The sequence below is a fragment of the Molossus molossus genome, unplaced genomic scaffold, assembly GCF_014108415.1.
Source record: "Molossus molossus isolate mMolMol1 unplaced genomic scaffold, mMolMol1.p scaffold_m16_p_14, whole genome shotgun sequence".
Lineage (NCBI taxonomy): Eukaryota > Metazoa > Chordata > Mammalia > Chiroptera > Molossidae > Molossus > Molossus molossus.
In genome coordinates, this window is record NW_023425349.1 from 46,733,701 (window position 1) to 46,754,122 (window position 20,422).

The 20,422-nt window shown below is 35.7% G+C and overlaps 1 protein-coding gene across 1 annotated transcript in view; it reads left to right on the top strand.

Moving 5' to 3' along the window:
* Positions 1–20,422, top strand: part of CARNMT1 (carnosine N-methyltransferase 1) — a 42,387-nt gene that overhangs the window by 6,133 nt on the left and 15,832 nt on the right. Inside the window, exons 2-3 of the mRNA XM_036261479.1 lie at positions 2,209–2,404; positions 3,675–3,838. Coding sequence (XP_036117372.1) covers positions 2,209–2,404; positions 3,675–3,838 — 360 coding nt within the window. The remainder of the gene's footprint in view (positions 1–2,208; positions 2,405–3,674; positions 3,839–20,422) is intronic.

Consider the following 20,422-nt stretch of genomic DNA (forward strand, 5'->3'; position numbering starts at 1 on the left):
TTAATTGCATTTCACTGTGTGACTATATTGTACTTTCTTTGTTCATTTTACTGGTGATCGACCTTTGGGTTGTTTCCAGAGTTTTTGTTTGTTATTGCTAACAGTGCCGTGATTAAGATTTTTCATGTTTCATGGTGACCATTCGCAGGAGTTTCTGGAGTATGTGTCTAATAGTATAGTTGCTGAGTCATAGGGAATACACATATTAAGCTTTACTAGGTAATGCTAAATTATTTACCAAACTAGTTATACTAATTAATGCACCCACCATCAGTCAGTATATAAATATTCTAATTATTCCACATTTTTACCAACATTTCAGATATATAGGCTTTTAAATTTTGCCCATCTGATTGAAGTAAAATCACATTTTATTGTGAGTATAACATTTAACTTTTAAAAATGATTTTTTTTTAAAATTTTACAAATAGGTAGTACCCAGTATGACCTTTAGAGTTATTTGGAAACATTTAATCCTCACCTGAGAATATGCTTTTCATGGATTCTAGAGATGAAGCGGGGGGAGGGGAGTTATTGATGTGAGAGAGAGACATCAATCAGTTGCCTCATGCACATGCCCCAACCAGAGATGGAACTCATGACCCTTTGGTGCCATTGAGCCACACTAGCCAGGGCATAAGTTACTTGGAAACTTTTTGTTTTTTTAATATGTTTTTATTGACTTTTTGAGAGAGAGAAAGAGAAACATCGATGTGAGAGACAAACATCGATCAGCTACTTCCTGCATACCCTCTACTAGGGATTGAGCCCACAAACTGGGCATGTGCCCTGACAGGGAATTGAACTGGCGACCTCTTGGTGCATGGGATGACACTCAATCCACAGAGCCGCATCGTCCAGGTTATTTGGAACCTTTCAGAATGCAAAGTGTGAATATTGTCGTGTAAAATACTGTACAGTTTCAATTTTTAAATTGTTTACTACTTTTATAATATATAAGATCTTTTTTTTTTCTCACCTGAGGACATTTTTTCATTTATCTTCAGGTAGAGCAAGAGGGAGAGAGGGAGGAAAAAGAGAGAGAGAAACATCAATGTGAGAGAGACACAATGACTGGCTGCTACCGCACGACCCCAAGTGGGGTCAGAGACAAACTACAACCAAGGTACATGCCCTTAATGGGAACCGGTCCATGGGTCAACACTTTAACCACTGAGCCAAACTGGCCAGGACTGTACTATATAAGATCTTTTACGATATTTTGAAAAATTCAATTTGGGCCCTGGCCGGTTTGGCTCAGCGGTTAGAGCGTCCGCTTGCGGTCCGGAGAGACCCGGGTTCGGTTCCCACTAAGGGCATGTACCTCGGTTGCAGTTTGTCCCCGGCCCTGGTTGGTCGTGCGGGTGGCAGCCACTCGATGTGTCCCTTCTTTTTTTTTTTTTTTTTTTTTATCCTCACCCGAGGACATTTTTCCATTTTTGTACAGACAGAGTGGGAGGGAGAGAGAGGAAGAGAGAGAGAGGGAAACATCGATGTGAAAGGGACACATCGAGTGGCTGCCACCCGCACGACCAACCAGGGCCGGGGACAAACTGCAACCAAGGTACATGCCCTTAGCGGGAACCGAACCCGGGTCTCTCCGGACCGTAGGCGGACGCTCTAACCGCTGAGCCAAACCGGCCAGGGCCGATGTGTCCCTTTCACATCAATGTTTCTCTCTCTCTCTCTTCTTCTCTCTCCCTCCCACTCTGTCTGTACAAAAAATGGAAAAATGTCCTCGGGTGAGGATGAAAAAAAAGAAAAATTCAATTTGGTTGGCTCTTAATTTCAAAACGCATTTTGTATCTATTCTCAAGTAATTTCAGAGCAGCATTCTGTTAATTTGATAGAGAAATCTAAAGCATTCAGCTACCTTTGCTGAAAAGTTTAAGTTTGGAAATTGAAATAATAAAAATAAACATATTGTACACTAGTCCTCTTTAATGTTTTCCCTCCTATTCTAATTGGTGTAGATGTTTACTTTTACTAGTTATAAACGATTTGCATTTTGTATGGCTGCTTAGAGAATTTGTACCAAGGTGAAAACACATTACTTTTTAGTGGATATCCTTTAAGAAACCAAAAGATTGTGGCAGGAAAGTATCCAGTGATATAAGGGAATAATTGTACAGAAAGACAGCCTTAAAATAAGATTGGCCTCTGCTGAGAATTCTTTTGCCAATTTAAAAAACACCTTTTATGTTTTAGCACCAGTATGCATGAGCGAGTGAACCGAACAGAAAGACAGTTTCGATCACTTCCAGCTAATCAACAGAAACTACTTCCTCAGTTTCTTCTTCACTTGGACAAGATCCGCAAATGCATTGATCATAATCAAGAAATTCTACTGACCATTGTGAATGATTGCATACATATGTTTGAAAATAAAGAATATGGAGAAAATGTATGTGAACTTTGTTCTATTTGTTTTTATTTTATAATTTAATCTCAGTATTTTGAGGTCTTTATGTTTCTGGATTTCATTATTATAATTTTGCATAAGTCATTTGCTCTATTAAGAATGTTTCCACTTGTATATTCAGTCATTTAATTAGGCTTAATAGAACAGTATGCCAGAAGCTGGATTTGTTCTTTAAATACTAAGATAATTATTGGTGTAGTGTTCTTATACATAGTGTTCTGGCATATAGTTAGTGACTTAAATTTTGTTGTTGTTGTTAATCCTCACCAGTGGATGTTTTTCCACTGATCTTTTTTTTTAGAAGGAGTGGAAGGGAGGGAGAGAGACACACACTGATTGGTTGCCTCCTGCACAATCCCCAGGATTGAACCTACAATCCAGGTACATGCCCTTAACTGGTAATTGATCCTGTGACCTTTCAGTCCTCAGATCGATGCTATAATCACTGAGCCAAACTGGCCAGGGCATTGTGACTTACATTTTTATAAACACCTTTATTAGCTATATAAAATCAATTTCCCTTGCTAAACTCAGTTCCCAGTATCTTTTGTCAATTGATAGTCATCTTTATATATATATATTTAATCCTCACTCAAGGATATGTTTTTCATTGATTCTAAAGCGAGGAAGGGCGAGAGAGAGAGAAAGATCATTGTGAGAGAAACATCAGTTGGTTGCTTCTTACGTATACCTTGTCCAGGAATCAAACCTACAGCCTGGGTTTGTGCCCTGACTGGGAATGGAACCTGAGACCCTTCAGTGCACAGGACAACAATCTAATCAACTGAGCCACACCGACCAGGACGAGTCATCTTTTATTTTAGAAATTATTTTCACTTACCAATCTCAAGGGACTGGCAATAATAGAAACTTGTGTCCTCTCTGTATCCACAGGATAGAAACACAGTTGGGCCACTCCACTATGAGCCTCTTCATGCTGCCCCGTCAGGGACTTTCTTCTCTCTTAGAGAATGGTCTCCATAGCAGCTCATTGCTGTCCTCTCCTGAATAAAGACTGCTTAATTATATGGTGGTCTCATGATTAATGGACCGTAATCTATTGAAGGTAGAAGTGAGACCATAAACTTTTCATTTAGGATCTCAAACTGCACTCAAACCCCATTGATGAGAGAGTCCAGTGATTTATCCACTAAACTATCTCTATAGCCCTTTAAAAGTAGCATGTCTATTTAACTATATTCAAGATTGATTACTTTTCTCAAAAACTAATTGATTTCTCTTTTTTAAACAGGGGAATGGAAAGATTATGCCAGCGTCTACATTTGACATGGATAAGTTAAAGTCCACATTGAAACAGTTTGTGAGAGACTGGTGTGAAAGTGGGAAAGCAGAAAGGGATGCCTGCTACCAGCCAATCATTAAAGAAATTTTAAAAAATTTTCCAAAAGAGAGATGGTAAATAGTATCTTGTTTTTAACCAATTTCTTTAAGATATGTAAGCACTGAGATTTTCTGTGAGGCATTTCACAGTCTTGATTCATTTTTATAGTTACTGTGTGCCTGTATTTTTTTCATGTGTGGGTGTGTGATGGTATATGTGTTCTTGGATGCTTTGTGTAAGGTTGCCATTAATGTGAATAATTTTTGCTTTAGCACATATGGGAAATTAGAAATGAAATAATGAGAGGCTTAGATTAAATGTTCATTGATTTTTTTAATAATTTGCTTTCTGGCAGAGCAAAAAGCTGTGAACTGTTTGAATTTTCCTCCTTATGACATCCTTGTAAGCAAATGAGGGATTGATAGCTTAGAGCAGAGATTCTTGACTTTTTTTATATTGAAAACCTTGAACAGTTGGAAGCCCATGAGAATAACATTTATAAATGTATAAAATAAATACATAGGATTACCAGGAAACTAGTTATTTTGAAATATAGTTATCAGAAATTTAAAAAGCTGATTTGTGATATATAACCTGCTCTTTATCATGTATCTCATTAAAATCTAGCAGCAAGTGTTACTGTATTTTGAACGTACTGAATGGTACATACATTATATTGAGATTCAGTAACTAATATGAAGTGAAAATGTGATTTCTCTTGTTGATAAAGTCACAGGAACTTTTAAAACTACTATTCGTTGCCTGCATTTATAATTGAGGAAAAAAGTATTAGTTAAAAGTTAATGAAATTAAAGTGTAATTTTTTTTTCCCTATCTCCTTCATAGATCCAATGAATTCTCTCCATAGAATTCCCTTGGGTCTCTGGATGTCAGGTTAGGAGACTTAGAGACTATATGTTTAAGGAGAACCACTGGATGGAATTCAGTTTGTCCTTTAAAATATCTTTGTAGACAAGTTTCTTTTTCTCATCTCTTTCCCCTTCTCAATGACATTTTAAGTTTGGTATATCCTTCCAGAAATTCCAATACACATGCGTGTGTGACCTTTTTTTTTTTTCCAATAGAAAGTTTTTATTATGAAATAACTTTAAAATTACAGATAAGATGTATGAATTGTACAGAGATCTCCCATGTACTCTACCTAAATTCATAAATTCTTAACATTTTACATTTGCTTTATTATTTCTACTTTTTTCTACTTCACTCCCTCCTACCTTCCCCTACTTTATATATATGTTCTGAAGAACAGTGATATTCTTTTAACATAAACACAGTGTAGTTACCACATTAAGGAAATTTAACCTTGAATACTGTTTTCTAATGTCCAGTTTATATTCAAGTTTCATGTATTATCATGATAATGTCCTTTGTAACATTCATTTTTCTGCCCAGTCTAGAATCCAGTCCAAGATATTATAGTACATTTGATTGTAATGTCTTAGTCTTTATTTATTTATTTATTTTTGGTTTAAAACAACATAAATTTTATTATCTTAGAGTTCTAGAGATCAGAAGTCTCAAATCAGTTTTTCTGGACTAAAGTCAAGGTATTAGAAGGGCTGAGCTCCTTCCAGAAACTAGGATAGAATGTGATTCCTCACATCTCCTTCTAGAGCTGCGTTCCTTGTATTCCTTAACTCAGGAATCCCCCAACTCCAAAACCAACAGCACAGATAGCATCTTGGTCCAGTGGCGCATTGCCTTCTTCACTTGTCTAATGTCTTAGACAAGAGACATTATCTGGAACAGTTCCTTGGCCTTTTGTTCTTACTTTATGATGTTGATATTTTTGAAGAATACAAGGAAGTTATTTTATAGAATATTCCTGTTTGACATTGTCTGATGTTTCTTGGTGATTAGATCTACAGTATATGTCCTGTTTCAAAATAACACATAATTTTGTTGTTAATCTTTACTTGGTCTCCACTAGGGAGCATGCAGGAGTCAGCCGATGAATGTTTCTCTCGCGTCAATGTTTCTATTTCTCTCTCCCTTCTTCTCTCTCTCCCCCAAAAAATCAATGAAAATATATTTTTGAAAAAAAAAGATGTTATTTGGTTTCCCCAATGTTTAGTTATTGCTTTCTCTTCTTGCAACTTATTAGCAATTTCTGGGGAGATACTTGGAGACAATGCAATTAATATCCTGCTACTTCTCAAACTTTCTTCCTTTTAGAATTATCATCCATTGATGATTCTTGCGTGAACTAACCTGTGCAATGATAGTTGTGGAATGGTGATTTTCTAACACTACAATTATCAGTCAGCATTCTACTGTATCTATATATTTAACTGTTAGCAAGGACACATGGTTCCCATTTTATTCAATTATATTTGGTGGCTATAATCTATTACTGTTTTGTTTTCATTGGTTTTCAAATTGCCTCAAATTTGGACAGCAGGAGTCCCTTCATTGGCTCCTGTGTCCTTCTGTGTGGCATGCCCCTTCCTTCCTTCCTTCCTTCCTTCCTTGCACTTTCTTTCTAGCACTTTCTTACTTTCTGGCACAATATTTCAGCCCCCTCGTGTCTTCCCTAGTTCAGTACTGGAATTAGGTACTTAAAGACCTGGTTCCTTATATGTGAAATGGTATATAGAAACCAAGATCTGGCACTTGGCATGTTCTTATTAGTAAGATGTCATTGCTTCTGGGCCTTTCAGTGGACAGAACACACACACACACACACACACACACGAAATCATACTGATAACTCCAAGACAGAATGTACACACACATAAATGCATTTAAAATCATAAATTCATACTGATACCTCAGATTCCAATCCAACTCCATTGGGTTACTCCTTGGCTTCCCCCATTTTCTATATCTGTCTGCTTTTTTTCATTGTGAGGACCCTGGCTTCTTACATCATCATACATTTACTCATTCACTCAGTCCTGTAATATAAAAATTTGTTTCAGAATTGCTACCTCCATACAACTATGATAAACAGAACTACCAAAAGTAGTTCAGGATTTGCTAGCCATCATTTTTCTTTCTAAACCAAGAGTATTTAATAAAAAATATTCTTCAGCCCTGGCGGGTTTGGCTCAGCAGTTAGAGCATCGGCTTGCGGACCAGGGAGTCCTAGTTTCGGTACCCGCTAATGGCATGTATCTTGGTTGCAGTTTGTCCCTGGCCCCGGTTGGGGTGTGTGGGTGGCAACCACTCAATGTGTCTCTCTCACATCAATGTGTTTCTCTCTCTCTCTTCCTCCCTCCCTCCCTCCTGCTCTGTCTGAAGATAAATGTAAAAATGTTCTTGGATGAGGATTAAAATATGTATATATGAATATATATATATTTTTTATTTCATAATTTACCTAGCTCCCCTTCAACTCCCTCACCCTTAGTGTGGTTATGTTTTTTTAATTTGAAATTTAGTACATTTAGGTTTATTTGTTTCTATTTATTTTCAGTTCTAGGGTTTTGGGTCCCTGTGCCCTGCCCACCCACCACCACCACATTCTTATTGGTTTATTTACTTTTCTGACTTGTGGACTATCAATTAGACAAAACTAGACAAAAAGTGATATTCAGAAAAAGTGTCATTTCCTCCCCTATTCTTTCTGTACCCCATCTCATCCCCCACCCCCAGTACAACACCCTACTTAGGTAAATGAGTATCACTGATTTCTTGTTTATCCTTTTCATCAATATCATTGATTTCTTGTTCATCCTTTTTGTTTTTTATGAAAGTAAGCAGATTGTTTTTTGAAGTATCCTCTTTTTTCATACACAAAATGTAGCATATTGTGTGTTTATTTCATACTTGGCTCTCTTTTCCCACTTAATGATGTATTCTAGAAATAGCTATATATCAGTTCATGGAGCTCTTACTCAGTCATTTTTTTTAATAGCTTTAAGGTACTTTAACCAATCTCTTAAATTAGTTATTTAAGTAGTTGCAGTAACTTGTGGTTGTAAATAATGCTACACTTAATAACCATATGCATATGTATTTTTGTATTATTGGAGGTAGTCTTGAGTGTAAATTCTTAAATATGGGATGCTGCATCTGAGAGGTAAAGGTATATAGCCTGGTTTATGTGTTAGTTATCCATTGCTGTGTAACAAATTACCACAAACTTCCCTGCTTAAACTAATACATGTTTAGTTTCTGTGGGTCAGAAGTCTGGGCAAGGCTTAACTGAGTTCTCTGTATCGGGTCTTACATGGCTGCAATCAAGTTGTCTGCTGGCCTATGTTCTCATCTACAGGCTTACATGTGGAAGTATCTACTTCCAAGCTCAAACATGGTGGCAGAATTCATTTTATTGTGGTTGTAGGCCCTGACTTCTTGGTGCCTGTGAGCTAAAAACTTGCCTCCGCTTCTAGACACCTCACAGTTCTGTGTCTTACGGATTTTTCACAAATGGTCACTTATTTAATCAAGCCAGCAAAGAAAGTCTACAGTAAGCAGGCTCCAAATAGAGTCTTGCATAATATACCATAATCACAACTATAGGTCCCATCATGTGTCTAGGCATCTGCACACATTCAAAGGGAGGGGATTATAAAAAGGGGTGAACACCAGGAGGTGGGGGCCACTTTACTATCTGTCTGCCACAATTATTGCCACATATCCCTATAAAGGTTTTGCCTTTCTACTAGCAATATATGAAAGTGCCTGTTTTCTCACGGCTTTTCCAAACATACTACATTATCAAGCATTTGAACTTTTGCCAGTTAATGGGTGGGGAATTGTATATTGGCATACTTCTATTTTTTATTTCTCTTGTTATGAATGAAGTTAACATCTTCATGTGTTTACGGGCCATTATGTATATATTTTTTGAAAATTATATATTCATGTCTTTTCCCTTTATTATAAAAAATTGAGGTGAAATGCATATAACAGGCGTAACCATTTTATTTATTTATTATCCTCACCCGAGGACATTTTTACATTTATCTTCAGATAGAGCAGGAGGGAGAGAGGGAGGACAAGAGAGAGAAGCGACAGCATGAGAGAGCCATATCGAGTGGTTGCCACCCACACGACCCCAACCATGGCCAGGGACAAACTGCAACCAAGGTACATGCCCTTAGCGGGAACTAAACCCGGGACTCTCTGGTCCACAGGCCGATGCTTTAATCGCTGAGCCAAACTGGCCAGGGCTTATTTATTTTTTAAATACGTTTTAATTTATTTTTTTAGAGAGAGGAAGGGAGAGGGAGATAGAAACATTGATGTTAGAGAGAAATACTGATCGGCTGCCTCCTGCACTCCCCCTACTGGGGATCAAGCCCGCAACCCCGGGCATGTGCCCTGACTGGGAATTGAACCAGGACCTCTCAGTCCATAGATGGGCACTCAGTCCACTGAGCCACACCAGCCAGGCAGGCGTAACTAACCACTTTAAAGTCAACACTTAGGTGACATTAAGTATATTCACAGTATTGTGCATCCATCACCTCTCTACAGTTTTGTTTTGTTTTTTTTATCCTCACCCGAGGACATTTTTCCATTTTTTGTTCAGGTAGATTGGGAGGGAGAGAGAGGAACAGAGAGAGAGAGAGAAACATCGATGTGAAAGGAACACTTCGAGTGGCTGCCACCTGCACAACCGACCAGGGCCGGGGACAAACTGCAACCGAGGTACGCGCCCCTAGCGGGAACCAAACCCAGGTCTCTCAGGACCGCAGGTCAACGGCTCTAACCGCTGAGCCAAACCAGCAGGGCCACCTCTCTACAGTTTTAAAACATTTTCCTCAACCCCATTTAAACCCTGTGCCCTTTAAGCAATTTTTCCCCATTCCCTTTAACCCACCCCCACCTTTTTTTGTTAGCAGTTTTAATACAAGGTGCCTAGATGTGTTTTTTTTGTGTATGTACCTCCTGTTTATGGTGTGCTTTGCTTCGGGGGTTTGCGTGAATATATATCACCAAACCAAACATTTTTGCTCTTGTCTCTTCATGTATTTCTCATACCCTTTTCTCTATTTCTTTCTCTTCAGGGACTCCAGTTTCATATATGTATATTAAGCTGTTTGGCATTGTCTCTCAGGTTCTGTATAACTCTTTATGCATACCGCTCCTGCCCTCTAACTCTTTTTATATATTAGTCTGGATAATTTCTATTGACCTTACTTGAATTTCACTGATTTTTTATTAAGCTGGTCCTTTGATAAAGCCCATTAAAAGACTTCTTTAGTTCTCATACCACATTTTTAAAAAATTCTAGCACTTCAGTATATACATATATTTTCTCGTGTATGTGTGTATTCTCTCTGGGCTGAAATTTCCTATTTGTACATGTGATCTACCTTTTCTACTTGATTATTTAACATTTTTAATGGTCATTTTAAAAATCCCTGTCTGATAATTCTAACATATATGCTATTTGTGGGTCAGTTCTATTGAAGGCTCCCTCTCATAACAATGAGTTACATTTTTTGCTTCTTTGCATGTCTCATAATTTTTGGGTTGAATGCCAGACATTGTATGTAAAGGAACAGTAGAAACAAGTAAATAATGTTGAAAACCAGAAAAAAAGGCATTCCCCTTTTTCTGGTACACTGCTGTTGTGGGGGGCTGAATGAATCTCAAGTGTTTTTAATATTTAATATTCTTACATGTACTAGCTGTTTCAATCATTTAAGAAAATTTTGTACATAAACCTTGCATGTAGAAATACGGCAGTGTGGCAGTATCGTTGCTTTCTAGAAAAGGAGATAGTTTCTAAGTTTTTGTCTGCATGATGATGGCTACTAATCCACCTTGTTTGAATACCTGTATGTATGCCTTGTAGATTGTGTTTAGCAGAATAACTATCATAAAAATCACCCACTGTATTCTGCTTTTCACTGGTACATTTTTTATATTCTGTGCTATAATTACCTTCTGAACACACAGCTGAAGGAATAATAGATTTATTTTATACTTGTGATTCCTGTTTTACTTAAAACTTTCATTATTTTTATTCCATTGTTAATGACCGTTATGGCACTTTACTGATTTTCAATTCTAGAACTAGTTCTTCATCAGATGTATAGTGTTCTGGGTGTGAGACCCAAAAATAGCTGTAATGTTGGAAGCATAATTGAATTTATTATTATTATTATTATTATTATTATAGTCATGTTATCGGATGTAGAAACAACTAAAAAAGATCACTGATTATTTCTGTGCTCAGATATGTAATTATTACTTATATGACAAGATTCAGAAGTCATATAAGTAATAATTCATTGCCCTTTTTTACGTTGTGCTCTGCAGATATAATTTAGTAAGAAGATTTTCATTGACATGTTTTACTAGAAAGAAGTGTATTCATAGGTTTCAAAGCTCCATAGATGTTAAATACTTCAACTACTGGAACTGCTTGACATAAATAGTACACATTTAACAAGCTTTTAATTCACATTTTTAGTATCCATGGACTTGTAAATAAATTTGTATTCAAGTTTTACTAGTGAGGACACAGTATGTTGGAGTTCCTAATTTTTTATATAACACTGTCTCTTCTTCAAGCTTTTAATATTCTTTATCGGGATTGAAGATGCTATATCATAAATGAGATTTTGTGATCTTTGACTCTTCTTTGGCATGTAATAATTCCTTGTTAGATAAACAATATGTAAATATTTTTTCGCATGCTGTAGGTGCTCTTGTCACTTTTTTGATAATGTACTTTGATGTACAAAATTTTATATTTTGTTAAGTCCAGTATGTCTTTTGTTGTTGTTGTTGCCCTTCATGTTATATCTATGAATTTATTGCCAAATTCAATATTGTTAAGATTTTTTTCCAGTATTTTCTTCTAAGAGTTTTAGTTCTTAAATTTGGGTCTTAGGTTCATTTTGAGTTAATTTTTGTGTATGGTATAATGTGGCTATCCAGTTTTGCCAGCACCATTTCTTAAGAAGACTGTCATTTCCCTCATTTAATTGTCTTGGCACTGTTGTTGAAAATCAACTGACTATATAGGCAAGGGTTTCTTTCTAGGCTCTTTCTGGGCTCCTTGTTCTATTCCATTTGTCTATCTGCCCTTATGCCAGAATCATGCTAGCTTAATTTCTTTAGCTTTATAAGTTTTGAAGTCAGGAAATGTGAGTCCTACAATTTATTCTTTTTCAAGTTTGTTTTGGCAACTTGGAGCCCTTTGCAATTCCATATGAATTTCAGAATCAGCTTTTCCATTTCTGTGAAAAGGGCTATTGGAATTTTGTTAGGGGTTATGTTGAATATCTAGACTGTTTTGCTTAGTAGTGACATCTTAACAATATTAAATCTTTTTATCCGTGAATATAGAGTGTCTTTCCATTTATTTAGATGTTCTTTAATATCATTCAGCAATGTTTTATAGTTTTCATTATATGTCTTTCACCTCCTTGGTTAAATTTATTTCTAAGTATTTATTATCTTTAGATGCTATTGTAAATGAAATTGGTTTCGTAATTTCCATTTCAGATTGCTCATTACTGATATATAGAAACACAGCTGATTTTTGTGTTGATCTTGGACCCTGCAGTTTTGGTTAATTTGTTCATTGGCTCTAGTAGCATTTTTGTGGATTCTTTGGGGTTTCCTACATATAGGATATGTCATCTGCAAATAAAGATAGTTTTTAACCTCTTTCTTTCCCATTAGAAGAATGGCTCTGGCTAGAACTTCCAGTACGATGTTGAATAGCAGTGGTGGAGGGGCTCCTTGTTTTGTTCTTGGTGTTACAGGGAAACTTTTGGTCTTTTCACCATTCAGTGTGGTGTTAGCTATGGGTTTTCGTAAATGCCCTTTATCATATTGAGAAATTTCCTCTCTATTCCTACATCTTGCGAGTTTTTATCATGAAAGGTGTTGCATTTTGTCATATACCTTTTCTGTGTCAAATAAAATGATTGTGGATTTTTTGTTGTTGTTCTGTTAATGTTCTAAATTGATTGATTTTCTTATGTTGAAACACCCTTGCATTGCTGAGATAAATTTTACATGGTCATGGTGAATAAGTCTTTTATTGTATTCCTGGGTTCAATTTGCTAATATTTTTGTTGAGGATTTTTACATCTATATGTATAAGTGATATTGATCATTTTTTCTTTCGTGATTTTTTTTCTTTTGACTTTATATGACTTTGGTCTCAGAATAATGCTGGCCTCATTGAATGAATTTAGAAGTGTTCCCTTCTCTTCAATTTTTTGAGGAGAGTTTAAGAAGAATTGCTGTTTATTCTTTGAATGTTTAGTAGAATTTGCCAGTGAAAACATCTGGTCCAAAACTTTTCTTTGTTGGGAGGGATCTTTGCCTTTTTACCCATGGAACGTTGAGGTGGCAACATTGAGGTCTGCTTTTAATTCTTTATAAGATATGAAATCTTCCTCGGTATGACTTGTTTTGAAGACTCATGGCTTAAGTTGGAACAAATAGCTAAAAATGACAGTTTCTAAAGGCTACTTTTGTTTATTTTTATAAATGGTATATGTTTTGTTAATTTTTATCAATGGTTCTGCATTAATCTACAACTATTAGAATTATGATCTAATTTTTTATATTTGCTTATTTTTCACTTTTTACAAAAAATATTTTTATTGATTTTTAGAGAGAGAGGAAAGGAGAAGGAGAGAGGGAGAAACATCAGTGTGAGAGCTAAACATCAGTCGGCTGCCCCACACACCCCTCACTGGGGATCAAGGCTACAACGCGCATATTCCCTGACCAGGAATCAAACAGGCAATCCTTTGGTGCACAGGACAATGCCCAACCAACTGAGCCACACCAGCCAGGGCTCAGTTTTTTTAATGTTTTAAGTTTTATTAATATGTATTTATTTATTCATTTTTATTCCTCACCCAAGGATATTTTTCTGTTTATCATTAGATGGAGTGGGAGGGGGGAGAGAGAGAGAAAGAGAGAAACATCAATGTGATAGAGCCACATCGAGTGGTTGCCTCCATGTCACAGGACCCTACCAGGGCTAGGGACAAGCTGCAACTGAGGTACGTGCCCTTAACCAGAATCAAACTCGCGACTCATTGGTCTGTGGGCCGACGCTCTAACCGCTGAGTCAAACCGGCCAGTGCAAATTCTATGAACTTTTATAAACATTGCTTCTAAAGGGTATTATATTCTTAAAGTTTCTAGTTTTGGTGCTCTCAATGTTTATATTCAGTGCTCTGCTCTATAAAATAATAGATAATAGTTTAATAGTTTCTGTAAACATAAAGTCCAGGTATTTCTCAAAATTCAAATTATCTTTGTCTCTGAAAAATAGGTTGTAAGGTGTAAGAAAATAAATGGTTTTTGAATAGGTAGAACATTTCACTGAGTTCAAAATTTTAAAAATTTCAAAGGATATAAAGTCTCCTTCCCATAACTGTTACCTAGCCACTCATTTCCCTTTCCTGGAAGTAATCAATGTTATAAAAGTAGACAGGAATTTCTAAGCTTTAAATGAAGTATGCCAAAATACCTATCAAATTATTTTGCTGTTTTTGAAACTATTGGAAAAATTAACATTTCTTCTTATGTCATTTGTTTTGCATGTTTAATTTAGATTGATTTCCTTATAGTAGATAAGCTATGAAAAAACCTTAAAAAATAAAGCTAATAAAACACAATAAAGTCCATATCCATATTAAAGTCATAACTTTTCCATGAAAAGTAAGTCCCAAATCCCAAAAAAGAGGCATAATTAAAGCTCTTCAGAATCCAGATTGACTCGAGATAAATGCTGGCCAAGTTTGGGTCTCAGATAAATTCCCAGGATCCTGTTTATGCTATAGCAAGCATTTGATGTCTTGACACTCAGGCTGAATTGACTCATATTTATGTCATAGCTGATTGTGTTCTCTTCTTTTTGAAATTTCAATAAAGGCCTTTCTAACTGAGCTGTCAATAAAAGATAATTTACTTAAATATGTATAGAATGAACTATACTTACATCATTAAAATATTTTTCCTATGGAAACACACTTGTCTTATCAGTTTGTCCAATTTGTTCCTGTTCAGAATTCTCAAATGCCCATGTCTGCAAGCACAAGCGGCTTTGAAGTCACGGGCTGACATTTGTATTGGGGGTCTGTTTGTCATATGAGCAAATGCTATTTTAATTGTGTTGAATGCTAAACACTTCACTAGTTATAAGCTTAAGAATTTAGTGCTATAAAGTTTATAGTTGCTGAGGAAACATTCTTAAATTTGAATCCTATCTGAAATGACAAATCACTACCATTTAGACTCATATTCTCTTATGAATCCTAAGAACTGAGTGAAAATCCTGAAAACTGAAAAATCTTAATTTCATTAACTCATTCTTTTTTAGAAGAATTTTAAATGATATTTTGTGGGAGAAAAATCTGTTATATCTTTGACTTTCAATATGTATCTTTTGTCTAAGAAGATAATGTAGCCCTGGCCAGTTTGTCTCAGCGGTTGGAGCGTCGGCCTGCGGACCAGAGAGTCCCGGGTTCAGTTCCCACTAGGGGCTCGTACCAAAAAAAAAAAAAAAGATATTGTATAATTTGACTATATTGAATTTATTTTATTTTATTTTATTTTATATAGTTGGATATTAGGAAAAAATACGCTGAGCTTTAAAGAAGCATTTTCCACTTAAAGAATATAATGTATAATTTACGAAAGGATTCTTTCTTTTAAAAGAAAGCATTTGAAAAGAGAAAATGGAGGAAATGTCAGCTGCCAAAATAATATTAGTAGCATAGAAATTGAAAATAGATTTCTCTCTCATCCTGAAAGTCCTCTTAGACCAAAGATAGATATATATTTCAGATTTCTTTCAGATCTAGATCTCAAGCTCATACAATTTGAGAATTCAAGTGCGTACAAATCTAGAATAATAACAATTCAAGACTAATATTTTAGAAAAATAGTGTAAGACAATTTACAAGAAAAGAAATATGCTCAATCTCATAAGAAAATACAAATATAAAAATCACACTAAGATGCCATTTTTCACTTATTACATTGCAAAGATTTAGAAGTTATATAACTGTCACCGAAAGTGCAAGGAAATGTTGCTGATGGAATAAATTAGTAAAATTTTATGGAGGCAATTTGATAATATTTAAGAGAAATCACATGCTTATCTTTTAACTCTTGTAATTCGATTTTGGGAATGCTTTCTTCAGATATACTTCAGCATGTGGAAAATTATGTCAAGGATATTAGTTTTAATGTTATAATAACAAAAGACTGGAAACAAAGGTCCAGCTAGTAAATATTTTAGGCTTTTCAGGCAATGTGATGTATGGGGACTACTCAGCTCTGTTGAATGAAGCCATAGACAATACATAAATGAATGTTCCAGTCAAACCTTATTTATAAAAACAGATGACTGGCCTATGGGTCAGTTGCTAACCTGTAACATGAAAGAAGCAAAGTGAAGAACTTGAAATATGAACTATAACAGGTATGAATGAAGTGCTGAAAGCATTGAGAAATGAATTCCAGCTTTAGGATATTTGGAAAAGATTTCATAGATAAGGTAATACTTTAAACTGAGTTTCTGTGGATGTATAGGAGCTCTAAAGATTAAGGTGAGCAAGTGTTTTATGGAATAAGTGAGAAGGTAATTGATAGATGGAGTTTTTTGTTAGGAGTAAGAGGTGAGTTGGACCCCTGGCTGGTGTGGCCCAGTGGTTGAGCATCATCCCATAATCCAGGAGGTTGCTGATTCTATTCTCAGTCGGGGCACATTCCCGGATTGCAGACTTGATACCCAGTAGTGTGCACGTAAGAGGCAGCAGATCATTGTTTCTCTCTTCCTTTCTCTCTAAAATCAATAATAACATTTAAAAAATAAATAAAAGCGGTAAGTTGGAACCATACTTTTGAAGGGGCTAGATACTAATCCTGGTTTCTAATTCATTTCAATACCTAGTTCTGTTAAACCTTAACATTTTGTTATATTCAGAAATTTTTGTATTTTTTTTTTAAATAACAGTTTTTTTTAACTTTTTTTTTTTCTGTATTGATTTTAGAGAGAAAGGAAGGGAGAGAGAGAGAGATAGAAACATCGATGAGAAAGAACATCTGTTGGCCGCCTCCTGCATGTCCCCCCACTGGGGATCGGGCCCACAACCTGGGCATGTGCCCTGACTGGAAATCAAACCAGTGACCTTTTGGTGCATGGGTTGACGCTCAGCCACTGAGCCACATTGGCCAGGCAGAAATTTTTGTATTTTTAAAAAGAAACATTACAGTTACAGTTGAAACTGCCCTCAAACCATATATAGAGCACATTCCCTCCAGAGATAATAATTAACATGAATTTGTTACTCTTATTTTACATTAACTGTATGCTCATATCCCCTAAACCAGCGATTTTCAACCTTTTTTCATCTCATGGCACATAAAAACTTATTACAAAAATTCTGCAGTACAACAAAATATGTTTTTTGCCGATCTGACAAAAAAAAAGGTGTAATTTTGATTAATTCACACCAGACGGCTATTGTGTTCGTTGTTGTCATTTTGTAATTTGACAATCTAAAGGAAAATACGTCAGTGCTCTGACTAAATTAGTCAGGTATTGTATGTTTTAAAAATTCTTGCTGCACACCAGTTGAAAATTGCTGCGCTAAACAATATAAACATTGTATTGTTCTGTATGCTTTAGAAGTTCATATAATGGTTTATGATGTCATTTCTCAATTGTTTTTTGTTCAGAGTTGTGTTTTTATCATTTCACTATATGGGTCAACTCTGCTCAATAGAAATATAGTGCAAGCCACATACGTTATTTTAAATTTTTTAGTAGCTTCATAAAAGTAAATAGAAGCAGGTGAAATTAATAATACACTTTTAATATCCCAGTATATCTATATAAAAAATAATTCAACATAATGAGCTTACAAGATTATTAATGAGAGTTTACATTCCTTTTTTAAACTAAGTCTTTGTTTGTTTGTTTGTTTTTATCCTCACCCGAGGACATTTTTCCATTTTTTGTTCAGATAGAGCGGGAGAGAGAGAGAGAAACATCAATGTGAAGGGACACATTGAGTGGTTGCCACCTGCACGACCAACCAGGGCCAGGGACAAACTGCAACCGAGGTACATGCCCTTAGCGGGAACCGAACCCGGGTCTCTCTGTACCGCAGGCCGACGCTCCAACCGCTGAGCCAAACCGGCCAGGGCTAAACTAAGTCTTTGAAATCCGACATTATTTTACACTTGCAGCACATCTCAGAGCTAGCCACATTGTAAGTGTTCAGTAGCCAGCCACAAGTGGTTAGTTAGTGGCTTTCACTATTGAACTCTGAGTGAATTTCTGTGATTCAAACAGAACTTAACACTTTTGATGCTTGAAGGTAGTGCATACTCCTACCACCAGGGCTCAGCTAATTGTCATGTTGACACAGCAAGAGGAAATATTTTGTGTTGGAATTTGCTAATCTGTGACTACAATGCAAAAATCATTGTGTGTCCAGTAAAGGAAATCTCTTGAAAGAACATTTACTGCTTGTAAAATAGTCGGAGCACAAAGGGTGGTGCAAATGTGATCCACAACACAGCCTGTTCAGACACACAAGGCTCTCTGTTCAGTCCTTATAAATGTACCCTCCTCCATTCTTGTTTCTATGGAATAAACTGTTAAATTTTCCCCACTACTATCCAGGGGTGTTACATTTGTCCTAAATATTCTGTGTCTTCATATTTGGACCTTAATAACTAGGTAAATTTGTTTGCTTGCCTATTTTTGTTAAGAATCTCCAGCAGGCAACATTTGATTATTGAGCCACATATTATATGCTTCTTTTCCTGTGTGTTTGTTTGTTTGAAGTCAGCTTTCCATAAGGGTCTATACTTAGATTTATATTTCTCTTATTTTCCACAGGAATACCTTCATAGAAGTGTCCCACACCTCATAAGGATTCATAGCAGAAAGTGCTTTTTAGAATGCCTTAGTTTCATATACTTTATAAATTAAAGGGATGTTTCATTATACTGTTAATATCTCTTCTATAAAGACCCAATGAAAAGCAATCTAGCTAAGAACAAAGAATTAGGGGAAAATTCTTTCCATCCCATTTATTGCTTGACTCTTAATTATTTTTCAGTGATTTGTTTTAATGTGTATTCTTTTATATGCCCACGGAAATAAATCCTTTTTGTCACAATACAAGTAATTGGTAGATCTATAATCTACTAAGGCTTAAAATGGGGCCTTGATAATATTCAGCATTCCATGGCTTGGTGACTGCCTTTTAAGAGCAGTTTTATACAGCAACTTTCTGCCACAAGGTGGGGGTAGAGAGTTCTATAGCCCTGATTAGTTAGGGTGAATTTCATGATAGCAGTCATAAGTTAACTTTCCTTCAGTTAACAAAACAATTGTTGGTACCCTTATTAACAAAAATTACCCTTAAGGTTAGCATGGTTTCTAATTTCTGCATGGTTTTCTTTTTGTTTTAATTAACACAGTAATGTTTACTTTTCTTGGTGTATAGCTCTATGAAATTTAGCACATGTATATTTGCCTAACCACCACCACCAACAGGATACAGATCAGTTCCATTATCCATCAAAAAATCCTGTTTCTGTTTGTAGTGATAATCTCCCCACCCTTAACCTGTGATGACCGCTTATAAAACACTATAGTTTTGTCTTCTTGAGAATGCCATATAAATGGAATCAAACAGTATATTTGTCACCATTTGGAATTGACTTTTTCACCCAGAGTAATGCCATTGAGACTCATCTCTGTTCTGCATGATAATTTTTAATGCAGATTATTAGCCATTCAGAAATTTATTATTAGTGATTATTTTAATAAAGATTTAAGTACTCAGTTTACTTCCAAATCCTTTTACTTTCATTACTTTGATTTAAAAAATATATTCTAAGCTGAAAAGAACCACTTGGGAAAAATACATGTTTTGATTGGGTGAATGGGAACGGAAAAGAAAAGAGGTAATTCTGGAGAGGAAGGGTTTGGTTTGGATCTGGTAGGGAGTGGAAATGGGAGAAAGAGAGGCCTGGGTGGGATGCCATAGTGGCAGGTCCTTTTATGTGGGGTAGCACAGCCTTCTACAGCTAGGAGTTTTTCACATTCTAATATTAAAGTTTTGTATATTTTTGTTAGATAGCCAATATATAGGTAGGACTGAGGATATGCCCTCTTCATTGAAAATTTGAGTGTTTACACACATGTACACATGTATATAATCTAGAATGAGAAGAAAGCATTTCATCTTGTTTTAGTGAAAACTGTTACGTGGCACCTTGGAATTAGTTTGTCCATGTCGAGGATTAAAGGATGTCCTACTAATCATAATAAGCCTGTTTATCATAAATTGTTCTTAACAAATTTTGGTTTATGCCATGTTGTATATGTAAAATTCAACAGTGAAACTAAATAAACTTTGTTAAGGTTTTCTTATAAATACATGTTCTATATGTAAATACTTAAGGCTGAATGCCCCTGGGTAAATTCCCATGTTACTATATTTGTAGACTGATTTTTCAAAAGCTCCACAGTTCTGTTTGTTTTTTATTTCAAAGTGGGAAATGCAAAGGTTATCGTATCATACTAGTAAACAGCCCTGCTGCTGTTTGGACCACACAGAACTTATGGACCGTGTAGTTTGAAGATACAAAAAAATTCTACATGGGACTAGATTTGAAAGTTGGGTTTGGTTTATGAACTAAATTTGCAGAATACAGACAATAGA